The sequence below is a fragment of the Myotis brandtii genome, unplaced genomic scaffold (genome assembly GCF_000412655.1).
Source record: "Myotis brandtii unplaced genomic scaffold, ASM41265v1 scaffold934, whole genome shotgun sequence".
Taxonomy (NCBI): Eukaryota; Metazoa; Chordata; class Mammalia; order Chiroptera; family Vespertilionidae; genus Myotis; species Myotis brandtii.
The window spans coordinates 1036684-1055505 of record NW_005371854.1 but is presented as its reverse complement, the minus strand read 5'-3'; the positions used below and the strand labels follow the sequence as shown (position 1 = coordinate 1055505).

The 18822-nt window shown below is 35.3% G+C and overlaps 1 protein-coding gene across 4 annotated transcripts in view; it reads left to right on the top strand.

Moving 5' to 3' along the window:
- The window catches only part of FAR1 (fatty acyl CoA reductase 1), a 70158-nt gene that overhangs the window by 34838 nt on the left and 16498 nt on the right, over window positions 1-18822 (top strand). For 2 of the 4 annotated variants that reach the window (XM_005885888.2, XM_005885890.2), the window contains exons 4-9: window positions 5370-5549; window positions 9422-9599; window positions 12361-12405; window positions 12527-12645; window positions 13852-13919; window positions 15389-15560. In XM_005885888.2, the coding sequence (XP_005885950.1) occupies window positions 5370-5549; window positions 9422-9599; window positions 12361-12405; window positions 12527-12645; window positions 13852-13919; window positions 15389-15560 (762 nt within the window). Of the gene's footprint in view, window positions 1-5369; window positions 5550-9421; window positions 9600-12360; window positions 12406-12526; window positions 12655-13851; window positions 13920-15388; window positions 15561-15861; window positions 16034-18822 lie in introns of all 4 variants that reach the window. The other 2 variants (XM_014533073.1, XM_014533072.1) reach the window with 2 other exon arrangements.

The window sequence follows — 18822 nt, the reverse complement described above, 5'->3', positions numbered from 1 at the left end:
CAACCCCCTGATGGGCCCTGCTCTGTGTGTGACAGGGTAGAGCCATAACCTCCCCATCGGCCCTGCCCTGAGTGTGACGGTAGCGACGCCCCAACCCCCTGATTGGCCCTGCTCTGTGCATGACAGGGGGCGGCGCCCCAACTCCCCAATCGGCCCTGCTCTGAGCCCGACCAGGGGCTGCACCTAGGGATTGGGCCTGCCCTCTGCCACCCAGGAGCAGGCCTAAGCCAGCAGGTCGTTATCTCCCGAGGGGTCCCAGACTGCGAGAGGGCACAGGCCGGGCTGAGGGACCCCCCCTTCCCCCCCGAGTGCACAAATTTTTGTGCATTGGGCCTCTAGTTTATAGATAATGCCTTTTGATTGCTGCCAGTTATATTTGGATAGTTTAATTACAGGTAGGTTTTTAGTATGAAATAGTTAATCTAACAGATATTCTTCCCCCCGCCCCACAGTTGGGCCTCTAGTTTATAGATAATGCCTTTTGATACTTGCCAGTTATATTTGGATAGTTTAATTACAGGTAGGTTTTTAGTATGAAATAGTTAATCTAACAGATATTCTTCCCCCGCAACCCCACAGTTCTAGCTTTTATTATTTTTTATTACTTTTTCATAACCAAAAGAAAGAGTTCACACACCCTTAAGAAAATGTTTTTAAGAAAAAGTACATAAATACTAGGTAATTGTGGTATGTATAGTCCTCATTGAACAGGCAACATTAGTTGGGGTGAAACTCATCAAAGTACAGTACTTTCAGGGTACCTTCTTTCTTTCTTTCTGTTCCCTGGGGGTAAGCAAGGCTACCATTAATGGAAGGAAAATATTTTCATTAGTATTCTTTCTTCTTTTACTGGAGATACCATAGAGGATGGGGTAGATAGGTGAATAAGAAAATTTATTGTTCTTTTCTTCCTTGTCAAGGCATGTAGGTTTGCTGACCAAAGCGCCTCATCATTGATATTATTTTCTAAGAAGCAATTTTAATGGTGATACTACAACATTAGATTTGAGCCAGACATTCTAAAACACTGTAGGTTGGTATATAATAACTACTAACAAAACAGTTATTCTTTATAACCACTTTTTAAGTTAACCCACAAATAAAAAATGGCATATTGTACTCAATATTTTGTGGGAGACTAAGATAAATTGCCCACAGATCCTATTTGCAAAGTCCATACAGTCTAATATAGGAGTAAGAATATGCTTAAAGAACCATAATATAGATAGAAAATAAGGAGTTACTGAAAAGTATACATTAAGGGCTGTGATAGGTGTTCAGAAAGAAGTGGAAGTAGAGATTGATTATTAGAAAAGATCAAGAAACTTGCATCTAAGGGCATTGATCCTTAAACGTTAGAATGTATTCCGAATCTTAAGAACTTTTGGAAGATGTGTTAAAAGGCACAGTTTTTGGCTGTACATGCCAACTTTAGATCCTCTAATTTTGTGATAATACCCAGGACTCCTCATTTTTAGCAAGAGCCTTGGCTGTCATATAAATTATAGGTGTCTGGGTCCCCTACCCTAAGACTGATTCATTGGTCCCTAGACATCTGTGTTTATAGCTTCATTAAGTTTAAAAAAATCAACAATATTGAGATCTCATCTGGATAGTATTTTCTCAGAGGTGGGGATGAGGGGAACTTATTTATTTATTTATTTATTTCATCCTCACCCGAGGATATATTTTCCATTGATTTTCAGAGAGAGTGGAAGAGAGAGGGAAAGACAGAGAGGGAAAGACATCGATTGGTTGCCTCCTGCATGAACCCCAACCAAGGCCTAGGCCAGGGAAGAGCTTGCAACCGAAGTACATGCCCTTGACCAGAATTGAACCCGGAACCCTTCGGTCCACAGGGTTCAATTCTGAGCCAAACTGGCTAGGGTGAGGGGAACTTATTTAAAATGCAGTTGCACAGGCTTCACTTCAGATATTAACAAGTGTTTGAGGATGAGGTCCAGTAATCTGCATTTTTATAAAAAAATTGATTTTAGAGAGGAGGGGAGATAGAAACATCAGTGATGAGAGAGAATCATCAAATGGCTGCCTCCTGTGCGTCTCCAGTAGGGGATGGAGCCCACAGCCCAGGCATATGCCCTGACCGGGAATCAAACCGGTGACCTCTTGGTTCCTCGATGCTCAACCGCTGAGCTACACCTGGCTGGGTGCAATCTCCATTTTTAATAAGCTCTCAGGTGTCTGTCATGCCAAGTGCAAGATCTTTGGTGTAATGTCTTAGAAGTATTATCAGCAGAGATTTTGAACAACCCAACATGTCTATAGAAGACAGGTGAACAAGAAAATGTACTGGAAGCTCAATTTTTTTTCTTTTTAAAAAGTGGTTTCTGTGTCTATATTAATGATAGACCATAATTACAAAAATTTGTTCACCCCCCACAAAGTCACTCTTATTTAGTATGCATTTATGACTCCAGATAACCAAAATATAATGACATTATTTTTGTTTAGTACTAAATTCTTTCTGATCAAACATGTCAGGGTCTTAGCCTGAATTTCAGTGGAGTAGAAATTGGGTGGTGGTAACAGAATGAGGTTACTAGCCTGGCAGTGATACTAAGAGTTACTTATGTTGGCACAAAATGCCTTCAGGTTTGGACTCTCAGGTACAGATGGGCGGGGGAGGGGTAGAAAGGCACAGAAGTGTTTCCTCTCTCAAGTTATTCCTTATTTTCAATGACCCAGAAACTCTGTCACCATCCTCAGGAGCCTGTAACAGAATATCCTTTGTGTTCTGCTCCCAAAACATTACTACCCTTACACCTATTGTTTTGCAAATGCAAAAGAAAAGAGCCCATTGCCCTACAGTAGTGGATAGTATCCTCTCTGTGAAAGGTCTTTTCTGCAGGATTTCCATTTGAACAGATCCCCTCCACCCTCCGCCAGTACAAATAAGGAAGAAAAAGATACACTCATGATTGTAAGACCCCAAACCAATTACTTCACTTTTAAAAAATTTACTTTTAGTATGTTTCATAGGCTCTTGGATACTATTAAATTAAGAGAAAAAAAATAAGGCCCAGGAGTTTTTCCTTTCATGAATTATTTCTTGTTCCTGGTGACCCAGAACTTGTTGTCCGGTCCTTAGGAACCTGTAACAGAAAGTTCTCTGTATACCTCTTCCAAAACATTGTTTTTGCAGATGCGATAGACATCAAATCACTGCTTTGCTGTCCAGTGGGCCAGATTCTGTGACAATCCTGGCCCCTTAAAAGGGTTGGATTTTTTTTCTTAAATACTGAAAATGTAAAAATTTTAGAAAGTACTCAAAACTTTTTATTTTTTAAAAATTTTCTTGCAGTCTATCATTGAACATATATTTTACATAAAATGTAAACATAGAATTTCTACTTTACTTATAGAAACAACTTCCCTATTCTAAGTTTTAATAGTTATAATTTTCATAATATGGTGATATTCTGTCATGTTGATATAGCATAATTTATGTGATGTTTACTTAGTATAGCAAATTTAGGGATTTTTAATTTCTTTCTGTTTGAAAAATTTGGGTTAGAACAAATTTTTTCTCTAAGTTAATTTTAGTATGTTAACTAGATAAATAACTGTAACATTTGTATAATTTCTGGTACTTTGTCCTAGTCTCTTTTGGATCAGTTATATCACTTACAGTGTCACCTACAATATATTACCATGCCATTAAGTATTTCAAATATTTTTCCCCTCAAATATCAAGCTGTAAACATAAGTTTAACAGAAAGCAAAAACTACCCAACATCTTATTACCTTAAATAATATTTATTGAATGGTTGTTTGGGACTGTATTAGGAATAATGCTAAATACTTATAAGCTATTTATTTAATTTAATTTTATACAAATCCTGTTAGATAGATTCCATTATTATTCCCATTTACAGGTGAGAAAACTGAGGCCTGAATGGTTGAATGACTTTACCAGGTCACCTAATCCTAGTCGATAGTAGGCTAAGCTAGTATTTAAACCCAGGTCTTATTCCAGAGTCTTATTCTTAATCTTGCTTCATTTCATAATGTATGTATTTTTCAATATTCATCTAGATTTTTCCATGTTTTATAGTTCTCATAATTATTTTAATGGCTATATTCTTTCATTGTGATAAAATGCTTACTTTATTAAATTGTTTTATTCCTAGTGAATATTTGGGCTCTCTAGGCTATTGCTATTACTAGATGATGCTTAATTGGTTTTTTTTCTTTATATTTACTTTTGTATTTGTGGAATTATTTCTAATAAATTTCAAGAAGGGAATATATAGATCACTTTGGGGTCTTGCATGTGTCTTGTAAAATATGTACTAGTCCTATATAATAAAAGCCTAATATGCTAAGTGTCTGGTCGTCCGTTCGTCCGTTCAACCAATCAAAGTGTAATATGCTGATGATATGCTAAGGCTGCTCAACCACTCTCTATCATGTGCACTGACCACCAGGGTGCAGACACTCCAACCTGTAGATTAGCTTGCTGCTGGGTCTGGCTGATTGGGACTGAGTGAGATGGGCCAGACACACCCTGGAGCCCTCCCGAGGTCCCTCCCTGGATGGCCAACCTCCCTGGCCCCGATCGCACGGGTGGGGTCCCTCATCCTGGCCTGTACCCTCTCACAATCCGGGACCCCTCGAGGGATGTCAGAGAGCCAGTTTCGGCCCAATCAGGCCGAGGGACCCCATTGGTGCATGAATTTGTGCATCGGGCCTTTAGTTTTATTATAATACTCCTTTTGTAACTAAGATGTTAGAGTTAATTGCTACAGACCCCATTGGTGCATGAATTTGTGCATCAGGCCTCTAGTTTTATTATAATACTCCTTTTGTAACTAGTCTTAAGATGTTTGAGTTAATTGCTACGAAGACAGAAATAAACATATTCTTATTTGGTTATATGTTAGTGCAGTTGAACATTTCTGAGTTTTATTGGTTACTCTGCTTTAGCATTTTAAAATTACTTAACAATTCTAATTTCTTCTTATGGTACATCTATATCATGAAATAGTATACTTTTAAAAGTCAAGATGCAAAAGAAGTCTAACATGACTTAAAAATGGGTACTGAAAAGCCAGAGATGCAGAAATGATCTATGTTTATTTCTGGGTAATTTAAAATTTTTAATTTGTACTTTTATTTAAAAATTCTAGTGAGATTTATTTTATAATCAGAAAATATTTATTTTTAAACTTGACTGATAGAATGGATGTACTTCATATTGAAATAAAATACACAAAATCAGAGCTAAGGGATCAGTTGTAAAGAAACAATCTGTCTTTCAATCTCTCTCTAATGGAAATAAGATTTATTTTAGCAGATAAATAAATTACATAGCTTTCTAATTTTTATTATCACTTTTTCTTTTACAGAGATGCTGTTCAGTTAAATGTGATCGCTACACGACAGCTTATTTTCCTTGCACAACAAATGAAGAATCTGGAAGTGTTCATGCATGTGTCAACAGCATATGCTTACTGCAATCGAAAGCATATTGAAGAAGTAGTCTATCCACCCCCTGTGGATCCCAAGAAACTGATTGATTCTTTAGAGTATGTTTGTTTGAAATTTATATACATTTACTTTGATCCTAAAACTTTGGACTTTGGATCCAAGTTTATTTATATGTATTTCTTGGTCAATTTCAGTTTCTCTCTCCCCATCCCTTTACACACACATACACACACACACACACGCAAACACACACACACCTACACCTCTTTTTTATTTAACAAATTATTACATATTTACTATGTTTTTTTATTGTATAGATTTATATCTAAATGACTGTTGGAGTGTGGAGCTTTCTCTTTTGATCAGGTGTGTTGGTTGGAAGTAGGCCTTTGAACAGACTCATCAATGATATTAGGGCCTCTGTTTCCCAAAGAATCAATCTTAGTGATTAAGTATCTGATACCATAGGGACTAATGACTGTCTATTCAAGTTTCTAATTTATTAAAAGATTATCTTTTTTATTATGAACCAATGGAGTATGTGTGTAGAGGTACCTTTAGTTATTAGGGAAATCAGAGGAGTCATGGTCCTTTAATTGATACTCTGAGTGTCACTGTTATCTTTCTAAGGACTAGGATCCTATCTACAACTATTACATGATAAATATTTGGATATGGATTAAGTGAAGTATGCTTATGCCATGGCTAAGGTTTCATTTGCTTTGTTCAGCCTGTGCTTTCTCGTCAGGTGAAACAAATAACACAGGATCAGAGCAAAAACAAAAATAGTTTTTCTTTTATAATTATAAAAACCTTCCAGTAGCCATCATATCTTCACATATTTGTTAATCCTCATATAATATTACTGTAGTCTTTTACTTCTTTTTTCTTATCTGTTTCTCCTCAGATCTTTCTTCCCAGAGATTCTATCACTTTCAGCTCCTTAGTTATTTCCTGCTTTCTCAGTCCAATTCTTTTTTTTCCCAAGAGTGCTATAGAGTGTTCTTAGCTCTTTCTCCAAGTTTCTCCTAAAATAGCCATGTAGGTCCTTTTCTTTAAAGCTTTTCTGCTAATCACTATGGGGAAGCAGACAGGTTATAACGAAATTAATAAACATGTGAGTTTACTAAGGCATTCTTAGGGTAATTCCCTGGTTTTGTTTTATGACTCCATTTCTTAGACAGTCCTAAATATCTACCTCATTTTCTTCTTAGGTCAGTAGGCAGAAGTTGTTAATATCTCTGGGAAAAGTTGAGTGGAAATTAATGAAGCTTTTTACTTTTTCTCTTATTAGTATTTAGTATATCCAAACACTTAAGTTGCTGAAAAAAAGAGCATGTAACCTAATTTTATATCTTCTTTCCTTGCTTACAAAGAAATCTGGCTAACAGATAATTTTAGGATAACTCATGGATTGCATCTGTCAATTCACATTAGTGATTAGGCTTTACTGGCCTAATTTAGCCAGTTTGTTGTTTTTTCTTTTAATGTAGCAACATCTCTTCCATATTTCAAAAGTTGTCTCCACTCTGGAGTTTTTCTAAGTTGATTAGCAACTGCCCTTCAATTTTATTAGTATTCTTTTCCTTTCATCCACATACAAAGGAAAATTTATCTTGATAATCTCTAATTTATGCTTCCTCATCAGTTAGCATGGCTGTCATTAGAGTGTGACAGTATACTGAATATACAGTTATGCATATGTAGAATTATAGACCAGGGGTCCTCAAACTTTTTAAACGGGGCCAGTTCACTGTCCCTCAGACCGTTGGAGGGCCGGACTATAGTTTAAAAAAAAAACTATGAACAAATTCCTATGCACACTGCACATATCTTACTTTGAAGTAAAAAAACAAAACGGGAACAAATACAATATTTGTATTTGCATGTGGCTCGCGGGCTGTAGTTTGAGGACCCCCGTTATAGACAGTAAGGGAAAAGTATCGGAAAATAAGTATGTAACATTGGAATCAGATATTTAGACTGGGAAAGACCATACATACCACCTAGTATATAACCTTCCTTTTACAGATTATCAGAGTAGACTTTTTCTTCAGATACACTGAGAAAGTTGTAAGGAATTTTATAATTTCACAGTAGGTTGCTAGTTGAATTTTTCCACTGTTTAAATAAATAAATACCTTTATTTATTTTTTAATTATTTGGACATTGATAGCTCTGCAAAATACTTCTCTCATCCCAAACCCTCAGACCCTATTAACATGTCCTTCCTAACGAAACAAAATATTCGTACTTTATACCCATTCACAACTAATTTTTAAAAATATGTAAGACTCAAAATCAAATATTTTTCTTTTCCAGAACTTATTAGTAATTTTTTATTTCCCTTTAATCCTTACCTGAGGATATGTTTTTACTGATTTGAGAGAGAGGAAGGGAGAGAAAGAGATAGAGAAACATTGATGTGAGAGAGAAATGATCTAGTAATTGATCAGTTGCCTCCCATAAGTGCCCCTACCAGCGATTGAACCCACAACCTAGGTATCCCTGACTGGGAATTGAACCCACAGCCTTTTGGTGTACGGGACGACCCTCCAACTAACTGAGCCACCTGGCCAAAGCATGAACTCATTAGTAATTTTAAACCACAATGAAACACACTTAATGGCATTTCCTTTTAAAAATTAGTTTATTAGACTATTTTATAAGGGGAAGAAATCAATTCAAGGCCTTAGAGAGAGTAGAATGTCCCTGTTTCTTAAAGCAAATGACATTGAAAAGCCCCTTTGCTCCCTTGGAGTTTGTAATTTCCACATTACCAACAGAATCAGCTCCCAAGTAGACTTTCTACTTCATATTAGGCTTTGCTTGGGTACTTTTGGACTGCAGCAGAAAAACTATGAAGTGTAAAAGGAGGGGTGAGTGGGAAGGGATAATTCCAGCACAAAAGAGGGACGAAGCTGGAATGAAAGTTTTCTGAGCAGCAAAATAAAAACAGCCAAATTCCTAAGACCCCACTTCTTGACAGGCTTGTTTGGGGTAGAAGATGGTAGGAAATCTCCAAGCTGCACTAATTTCTGGATGATGAATACAAGTGTCAGCCAAAATATTGTACTTCATGCCAGAGGCATGTAAACCACTGAGGTTTCCTGGCCAGTCCGGCTAGTTGGTTGGAGCTTTGTCCCATGCACTGAAGGGTCTTAGGTTCGATTTTTGGTCAGGGTACATACCTGGGTTGCATGTTCAATCCCTGGTCGACCCCGAGTTGGGACGTGTACAAGAGGCAACTGATCAATGTTTCTCTCTCTCTCCCCTCCTTTCCGCTCTAAAAATGAAAACAAAACAAAATATATCCTCTGGTGAGAATAAAAAACAACAAACACAAAGAAACTCAGAAAAACACTAAGAAGTTTCTAAAAATAATAGCTGCAGATGGAAATGATGCCCTAATTAAATTTTACAGCATGATTCATTTTATTTTATTGTTTACCTTAATTTCTGTTAGTCTCATTAGTGAGAGCATACAGTTTTCAGTAATATTGAGATTACTAGATCTTTTCTATTAATTACAAATTTATGTTCATTGCAGATGTGTATAAGTAATATGTTATGGTGCTTGGAATTCCTAATCTGAAATATAATTTCTGATCTGAAACCCATGGGTCCAGATATATTTTGGAATGAATAGTCACACTAAGTGAGTTCTCTAAAAAAAAAAAAAGAAAAAGATCATAAATAAGTTCAGATCAGCTTTACTATCTACCAATATGATTTATGAAAGAACTCTAGATTTTTGGACCTTTTTGTATATAGAAATTGGGTATAAGATATATGGACTTGTATTTGATGTATAATGAAAGGAAGACTAACTTGCATATTTTTAGTAAGAGTTGTCAAATCATTTGGGTCAGAGCAACAGATATGTTTGGATATGCAAAGTAAGGTTTTTAAATTTTATTTTATAGTAAAACATCTGAAAATATTTTTGCATGCTTTCTTTGTTTACCAGATGGATGGATGATGGCTTAGTAAATGATATCACGCCCAAATTGATAGGAGACAGACCTAATACATACATATACACGAAAGCATTGGCAGAATATGTTGTACAACAAGAAGGAGCAAAGCTAAATGTGGCAATTGTAAGACCATCAATTGTTGGTGCCAGTTGGAAAGAACCTTTTCCAGTAAGTTGTTAGAAATCTTTTAAATAATTGTAATTGAAAATTTTAAAAGAGTTGGCAGTTTTTTATTTAAGAGCAGATGTTATTCACTAAATATGACTTGATATGGCAGAGCTGTTTCCATTCATAGAAAGAGTCATATTTATTGGTACTTTTATTTATAGTATAATGTTTGTTTAGGAATGCAGATTAACATTTTAAAAGTCTTAATCGGGACTATGATGTTATCTCGATCAAAGGTGATCTTGCTCTATATTTTTTCTTTGTGATTGATGAGCTTGGACTTTTGATACATCAACATTTGTTGGCTTTAAAAATTATTTACTGACTAGTGACCCAGTGCACGGATTTGTGCTCAATGTTTCTCTCTCTCTCCCCTCCTTTCCGCTCTAAAAATGAAAACAAAACAAAATATATCCTCTGGTGAGAATAAAAAACAACAAACACAAAGAAACTCAGAAAAACACTAAGAAGTTTCTAAAAATAATAGCTGCAGATGGAAATGATGCCCTAATTAAATTTTACAGCATGATTCATTTTATTTTATTGTTTACCTTAATTTCTGTTAGTCTCATTAGTGAGAGCATACAGTTTTCAGTAATATTGAGATTACTAGATCTTTTCTATTAATTACAAATTTATGTTCATTGCAGATGTGTATAAGTAATATGTTATGGTGCTTGGAATTCCTAATCTGAAATATAATTTCTGATCTGAAACCCATGGGTCCAGATATATTTTGGAATGAATAGTCACACTAAGTGAGTTCTCTAAAAAAAAAAAAAGAAAAAGATCATAAATAAGTTCAGATCAGCTTTACTATCTACCAATATGATTTATGAAAGAACTCTAGATTTTTGGACCTTTTTGTATATAGAAATTGGGTATAAGATATATGGACTTGTATTTGATGTATAATGAAAGGAAGACTAACTTGCATATTTTTAGTAAGAGTTGTCAAATCATTTGGGTCAGAGCAACAGATATGTTTGGATATGCAAAGTAAGGTTTTTAAATTTTATTTTATAGTAAAACATCTGAAAATATTTTTGCATGCTTTCTTTGTTTACCAGATGGATGGATGATGGCTTAGTAAATGATATCACGCCCAAATTGATAGGAGACAGACCTAATACATACATATACACGAAAGCATTGGCAGAATATGTTGTACAACAAGAAGGAGCAAAGCTAAATGTGGCAATTGTAAGACCATCAATTGTTGGTGCCAGTTGGAAAGAACCTTTTCCAGTAAGTTGTTAGAAATCTTTTAAATAATTGTAATTGAAAATTTTAAAAGAGTTGGCAGTTTTTTATTTAAGAGCAGATGTTATTCACTAAATATGACTTGATATGGCAGAGCTGTTTCCATTCATAGAAAGAGTCATATTTATTGGTACTTTTATTTATAGTATAATGTTTGTTTAGGAATGCAGATTAACATTTTAAAAGTCTTAATCGGGACTATGATGTTATCTCGATCAAAGGTGATCTTGCTCTATATTTTTTCTTTGTGATTGATGAGCTTGGACTTTTGATACATCAACATTTGTTGGCTTTAAAAATTATTTACTGACTAGTGACCCAGTGCACGGATTTGTGCACATTGAAAGGAAATTAATTAGAAGATGGCCAGTGGGATGCAACTGGGCAAGATGGGCCAGACACGCCCTGGAGCCAACCTTCCATGGTCCCTCCGGAGTAAGCAGTGTCCCTCCAGCAGGTGGGGTCCGTTGGTCTGGCCTATGGGGATCAGGCTGAAACTGGCTCTCGAACATCCCCAGAGGGGTTCCAGAGTGAAAGAGGGCACTCTGCAAAGTTGCTGTCATACAGTGTGTGGAACGCAAATGCAAGTGAGCAGTAAACCAGATTCGAGGCCGGCAGTGCCCCAGCAACAGCATAACCCATGGCCAGAGGTAGACTTGCGCGGCCCTGCGAGGAATCGGGCTCTCTCCTCTCTGGTTTTGGGGTGCATCACCTGAGAACCTTTGCTGCCAAGTCACTGCAGCTCGGCAGTTCCTGCATTGAGCATCTGCCCTCTGGTGGTCAGTGTGCATCATAGCAACCGGTCAGACAGGCAGAGGGACACTTTTATATATATATATAGATTAGCTTCCCTTGCAGAAGTGAAGGGAATAGAGATGAAAATATTCAGGATCTTATTTTATTTCATTTGCTTTTTAGTACCAAAAGGAGGCAAGCCTCCTAAGAGGTAGATGCTTCCCTGTATAGATCACAAGCTAAGAAAGATATGAGAGAGTTCTATGATATATAGGAAAGGAAGGCATTACGGTATTTCTGAATCTCTGGAGTAAGAGCAAACATAGATATAAATTAACAGACAAGTTGACTTAGGAAAAACCTAGGTTTCTATGATAGTAAGTGAATGCCTTTTGTTGCTTTGGCAATTCTGTTTTCCTCTGTTTTATTCAGTAATTTTGAGAATAATTTACCAAACTTGAACAGGCTTTGTTTAACAAAAATATTTGACAGGTATAAACTCCTTTTTGTAAAATTCTCCTTACAGAGAATTAAAAGAAGAGTAGGTAACCCCTTGAAAATGATTTTACTTAGCCATTTGCAATCTCAGAGAAAGATTGCTTCTATTTAAGACGAGGAGAAATAGTCTGACCTGAATGTAGTCTAATTTTTGGTTTTTAGAATAAAATTACCAAATATATGTGTGGAATTGCAGATTTCATGTAATAAATCCCAAGCTTCATAATATTTATAAGCTTCCTACTTTTTTTCTTTTTGGTATTAGGGATGGATTGATAACTTTAATGGACCAAGTGGTCTCTTTATCGCGGTAAGTTCATCTTTTGATTTATTTAATATTCTATATTTTCTTTTGTTTTCTGTATACCTTTATATACATATATGCACTCTGATTTATGTATCTTAAGGTGTTGTTTTTAATTTTAACAAAGGCAGGGAAAGGAATTCTTCGAACAATGCGTGCCTCCAACAATGCCCTTGCAGATCTTGTTCCTGTAGATGTAGTTGTCAACACGAGTCTTGCAGCAGCCTGGTATTCCGGAGTTAATAGGTATATGAGGTGACAATGTTGCTTGTTAAATTTATAGTAACTGAGAAGGGAAAACAGAGCTACTGACTAATATTAATCCCTCAATCCTGACATTCCCATATCAATATATAGGGTGTCCCCAAAAATGTATACATTGAATAATTAGGAAGGCAGTTTCATTAAAATACATTTCATTTTCAAAATTAAGCTATCTGCTGTTAAAGTGTGTATATATTTTTTTGGGACACCCTGCATATCAATTCCAATTGGCTTATTACAGGCAGTAATAGCAAGTGGTTCTGTCAGCAGTAATTACGAGTTAACATGAACTCTCATGTACTAACTATAGGATAGGCAAGTTAATTAGGTAGTAACAATGAACCCACCTCCAACCGATGATTTTTTTTAATCCAAACTAAAGTGTGGTATGAACTTGGCATAAAGAGCTGAAAATTCACAGAGAATGGTTTATATAAATCAAACATACCACACTAGAGCAGCTTTAATCAACTCATGGAGCCTCCTTTTAAAATGTGGTAGCATTACAGGTAACACCTAAACTTTGAGCTATTCATTAACTTTTGTTTTCTAATGAATAAACTGCCGTTATTTTTGAAGTCAGTATTTTTTATGTTTTAAAAAAGGGATATTATATGAATATATGGTTTCTGATAAAAGGGAATCAGTCCATGATATTTTCAAATAGAGCCTCTGAAAATGGGAAGGAGATAGGAAGATCTGAGATTATTTGTTGTTTTTCTTACATTTATTTTGTTAATCCTCACCGGATTTTCCATTGATTTTTAGGGAGAGGGAAAGAGAGAGAGAAACATCAATCCATCGATTGGTTGCCTCCTGCACAAGCCCCAACCAGGGCCCAACCTGCAACTGAGGTACATGCTCTTGACCAGAATCGAACCCGGGACCCTTTGGTCCGCAGGCCAACACTTTATCCACTGAGCCAAACCGGCTAGAGCGTTTTCCTTACATTTAAAAACGCACTTCTACTCATACAAGGAATAAAAATATAAAAAGAGAAAAAGTCAGTATTTTTAAAGTAAAAATATTGGTAGGGGAGGGGAAAAAGTCGTAAATCTTTTAAGGATAATTTAAAAAATGTAGCAAAGGTACCATCCTTATTTTTTTCTACTTGAAATCATGTAAGATTTAGATTGGACAAGTTTGGCCTCTTTTTATCTTTCATTGATTTCATCTTTGTTTTTGCAGACCAAGGAACATCATGGTGTATAATTGCACAACAGGCAGCACTAATCCTTTCCACTGGGGTGAAGTTGGTATGATTTTACTTGTGTTTTTGAATGTTAGAATAAATCTTAAAGAACTTAAAATATTCTCTGAGTTTTAATGTCAGAATAACCCATGAGACATTAAGGCCATTGAGTTCCAAATTTAGTCTTATTTTAATTGCCATCTTAAGAATATCTACCAATACTACCTTGTTCTTAATAGTGTTTTCCAAATTTAAAAATATCCTGCTGTATAATCCCACCTTGCCCCACCCTTATCTGACCCCTACTGTTTTTCTGTTGCCATTTGCAGCAACCCTTGTAGGTACCTGTGGCATTGAAACAGCTTTTTTCTATCGTGGGCACTCTCGGTGCTGATGTTGCCTGTCCGTAGGCAATAAATAGCAGTAAATAGCACTTCCAACTACAAGAGTTGGTATATCTCAGGAACTAGCTAGTGGCCCAAAGAGTAATAGAGTTAGCAAGTAGGATGGGTACATTTTGCCAAAATAATTTCCTTAATCTATTTAAACTTACAAATTTATAGCAGGTAGTGTGTATGCTAGTATAACTTTAAAGCCTACTGAAATTGAATTATTTTTAAATTGTTAGTTTATGTTTTAAAATTTAAAGTAAAATATATTTATTGCATTGATTTAGTAATAGGTCTTATTTTACCTTTAATTGAAAAATTTTTGTTATCCTTGTAAATCAATTTTGATTTTAAAGCAAATCTTTTATGTCCTTTATCCTAAGGTTTTTCTAGGGCATTTTTATTTCAACTTAAAGATTGGCCATTAGAGCACAAAAGGGAAAAAAAAAATTAGGGAGATTTTAATTTTATGATAATTATTTAAATAAAGTTCTTTTAATAATTTTAAAACACTTTAAATATGAGGTGTTGTTTTATAATCTCTCATTATGTTCCAAAGTTCCTTAAAAATTAAGTTGAACACTATTTTTTTAGTGAATATCTCAATATACATTTTCATTGAAGTATTAACATAGATGATTATAGATTTGATTGTGTTGACATTGCATAGACTAAAATTATGGCAGAAGTTAATTTGGGTTGTTTTAAGGTGTTGATGTATGTTAATTTGAGCAACTTAATTATTCATAAGCAAAGGATGATGATTTTTCTTTTTTAAGTAAGTACTATAATAAGAATCTGAAAAGAGGAACAGAAAGAAAGAAGCTATTGTGAGAGGTGAAATAGAGAAAGTGACATTGTAAACTGACATTCGTAAAATATTAAAAGCATTTTTAAGAGTAAATTTTAGCAAAAATTCATCTAAATAAAATTCATAAACAGTGGCAGTTCTAAAACCAATTGAGTTCAGCAGTCTAATACTCATATTCTCTTAGCTACTTTAGAGAGTAGAAAAGTTTGTCTTTTAAATGAGTGAACTCTGACATCTTTGGTAAAATATTTTGCTTTGTAAAATACATGATTTTTTTTCAAAACTTCATTACATGGTTATTATCAAAGCTGTTACACAACTTTTCTTCCTCAGAATACCATGTAATTTCCACTTTCAAGAGGAATCCTCTCGAACAGGCCTTCAGACGGCCCAATGTAAATCTAACCTCCAATCACCTTTTATATCATTACTGGATTGCTGTAAGCCATAAGGCCCCAGCATTCCTGTATGATATCTACCTCAGGATGACTGGAAGAAGCCCAAGGTAATGGTGACTAGCTCTGTCTTATCTGTTCCTCTGACTGTTAAACAACCCTTGCTTACACTAAAATGCCTATTAACTCTGTATTTGTTTATGCTTATAAGGCTTAATGGCCTTTTATGAATGAGAAGACTTGAACTTAAGATTTTGTCAGAAAAGCAAAGGTAGTGTTGTAATTCACTGTAGTTTATTCTGAAGTTTCGATGATAAGTTATCATGTGCTAAATTCTAGGTCTAACTTTAGGTATTTTTTTCTGAATAACAAATAACATTCAAAATGCTTTGATGCTTATTTTCCCTACAGGATATTATCTAAATCATTTCTTCAAGATGAATCCTTTAAACCAAGTATTCAGGCGCCCCAATATTAAGTTGTATTCCAACAACTTATTGCTTCATTATTGGAAGGGTGTCAGACATACAGTACCTGCATTATTGCACGATCTTGCACTCAGGTTGACAGGTCAGAAACCGTGGTAAGAGGAATAGCAGTAAATACACTATGTATTGGTAAGGTGGTGGAAGCTTGCTGGAGAGACGAAAAGTCGCTAGCATGAGCTTTACCTCTAGAATTACTAACCTGATTAATCACAATCACAATCAGGATGCTAAGACATTTCTTAGAAATTGGGGATATTTGGGAAAAAAGTGGTTTCAGCTTATTGGGCCATTGATCCTCCAAAATCCCATAATGTAGGAAATGTCCAACATCAAGGTTGTCATTGCTATTATAAGCTGAAATTGAGCTCTTCTCTTCCCCTTAAAAAACATAGGGGTAGTTTTATAGGGGTTTAATGTTAAATTGTTTTGCTTTAAGTAGATTGTGCAGTTTTATATGAAAAATGTAGGATGCTTTTAGAAAATTGCTTGAATTGTCTCAGCTGCCCATTCAGCTTATAATATGTTAATTACAGTTTTTGACTAATTTCCAGGTTGAGAATATCATATTTTTTAAGAAGTTAATAACAAATGGAAAACTTTCTGTTTTCCGCTAGTTGTAACAGCCTTTCTTTTTGCTTTCCTTTCTTTTTTTATTGAAGCTCCACAAACTTACATAAAGTCCTCCTGTCTTTCCCAAAATTATAGTTAAATGTCCCATAAAATATGTTTTAACTACGTTGGCATTACAGTGGAGTCTCTGATTGTAGAGTTCAGGATTTGAGTATTTGTGTATAAAGAAGGTAAGGTTCTGATTCCAAAACTTGCATCAGTTGCTCAAAAAGTAAAAGTGAAGTATCTGCCAGTTATAGTGTATCAGGATCTGAGTTACTTGTAGGGATTTTCTATAGATTCAGTTGTCCATTATGTTTCTAACTTTTAATGTTAATATTGAAATATGTGAGAGGTGTTGAACAACTTTAGGTAAAGAAATACTTAATGGAAAAAAGGCCCACAATATTTCCAAGATATTTTCAAATTTTCTAGAATGATCTGAAAAGTACAGTATTTGTCATTGGCAGCATTCTTTGTGGCTAAAAAGTAGATGTAAATTTATGAGTGATGGCAGTGCATACTTTCTTGATATTAATAAAGTTGTTGCAATTTAGAACAGAGAAGTCACAACTAGGTCAAAAAAGTAAAACAGGTTAAATATATCACAATGCCTTACAGAAAAATGGGGCTTAGTAAACTTAAAAATGAGTGAGTAACCAAAGTTTATTAAATAATTTGCACTAGATGTTGCTACATAGCAAGTCATATCATTAATAGTGGCTTAAAACGACAGCTATAATTTTATTATTTTTTTCAATTTATTATTTCTCTTAGCTTGTGTTTATAATAGTTGCCTTCTTAACCTACTTCTTGCCCATAAAAGGTTGGAAGCCCCAGGGCAGCGATCAGCTTCTGTAAAGGGCTGTATGGTTCCTGTTGCAACTACTCAACTCTGCTGTTAATTGTAGCCTCCACCTTGCAATTACTCAATTAGACATTTACAATTACTCAACTAGCTATCCATAGACAATATGCAATTGAATAAGCATGAGTGTTCCAATACAACTTTATTTACACGAACAGGTAGATTTGGCCCCAAGGCTGTGGTTTGTTAATCTTTGATCCAGAGGCCTCTTTTCATTTTGTACTATCTATGTCCCTTTCAGTGTAAACTGATATGATTCCTTTTAAACTTGTGGGTTTCCCATATATCTATTTAAAACAATCTCCATTAGACCAAAGCCATACCCACAGATCTCTTTGAGACATGTCCATCTCTGTCTTGTATGAGGTTACTATGGATGGGATAACTCCCTTACATCTTAGATTCTTGTCTCTTAGATCCTTAGACTAGCCTCTTAGTTCCTGCCTCTTTAAACAGTAGGGCTTCTATAAGACATTTCTCTAAGATCTGGAATAAGCCTTTTGTTAGAAAGTTTCTGTGAGGTATGTTGAATTAACTCAAAAAGAGTCTGGAGGCTTTGGCTAGAAATAAACAGTAAAGACTTATTCAAGGGTTTTAGGGTTTACAAACCAGAAACACATAGCTAGGCAATACCCAGAACATTTTGAAGAAGAAAGAAAAGTTTAAAGATTTTATAGTAAAAAGTACATTCTTGAGAAGAATCTGTCCTGCATTCTTAGCCCTAGGATTGGTCCAGGATAGTTATTTGTCAGATGTTGGTTGATCTGGCTAATGGATGTCAGGTGGTCTGGATATGTGACTTTTTCAGGGGCTAATCAGAGAGTTGTCTGAAGGTCTGATTTATGTCCAGGTATTGACATACAGAAAGTTGATATATATACAGGCATTGACACAGGACTGAAAAGTTCAAATTTTAAGTTCCCAGACTATTTAAAACAAGAATAGAATTGTTTTCTCATGCCTTAACCTACTTGGTTTTAGTAATTTTGAAGCTTGACTATAGCAATTCCATTTTATTTATTTATTTTTTAAAATATGTTTTTATTGATTTCAGAAAGAGGAAGGGAGAGGGAGAGAGAGATAGAAGCATCATTGATGAGCAAGAATCATTGATTGGCTGCCTCCTGCTAGCCCCCCAACTGGGGATTGAGCCTGCAACCCGGGCATGTGTTCTGACTGGGAATTGAACCATAACCTCCTGGTTCATGGGTTGATGCTCAACCACTGAGTATACTGGCCAGGCAATCCATTTTATTTCTTCACTCTGTTTTCCTCAGGTACTACCTTAGATCTTTTTGAGGTATTAACCAAAAATCTTACATTTGCATCCTGGATTTGACCCATGCCCAGAAGCCATTCTGGGCTCTTTCCACCCTCTTTCTTTCTTTCTTTCTTTTTTTTTAATAT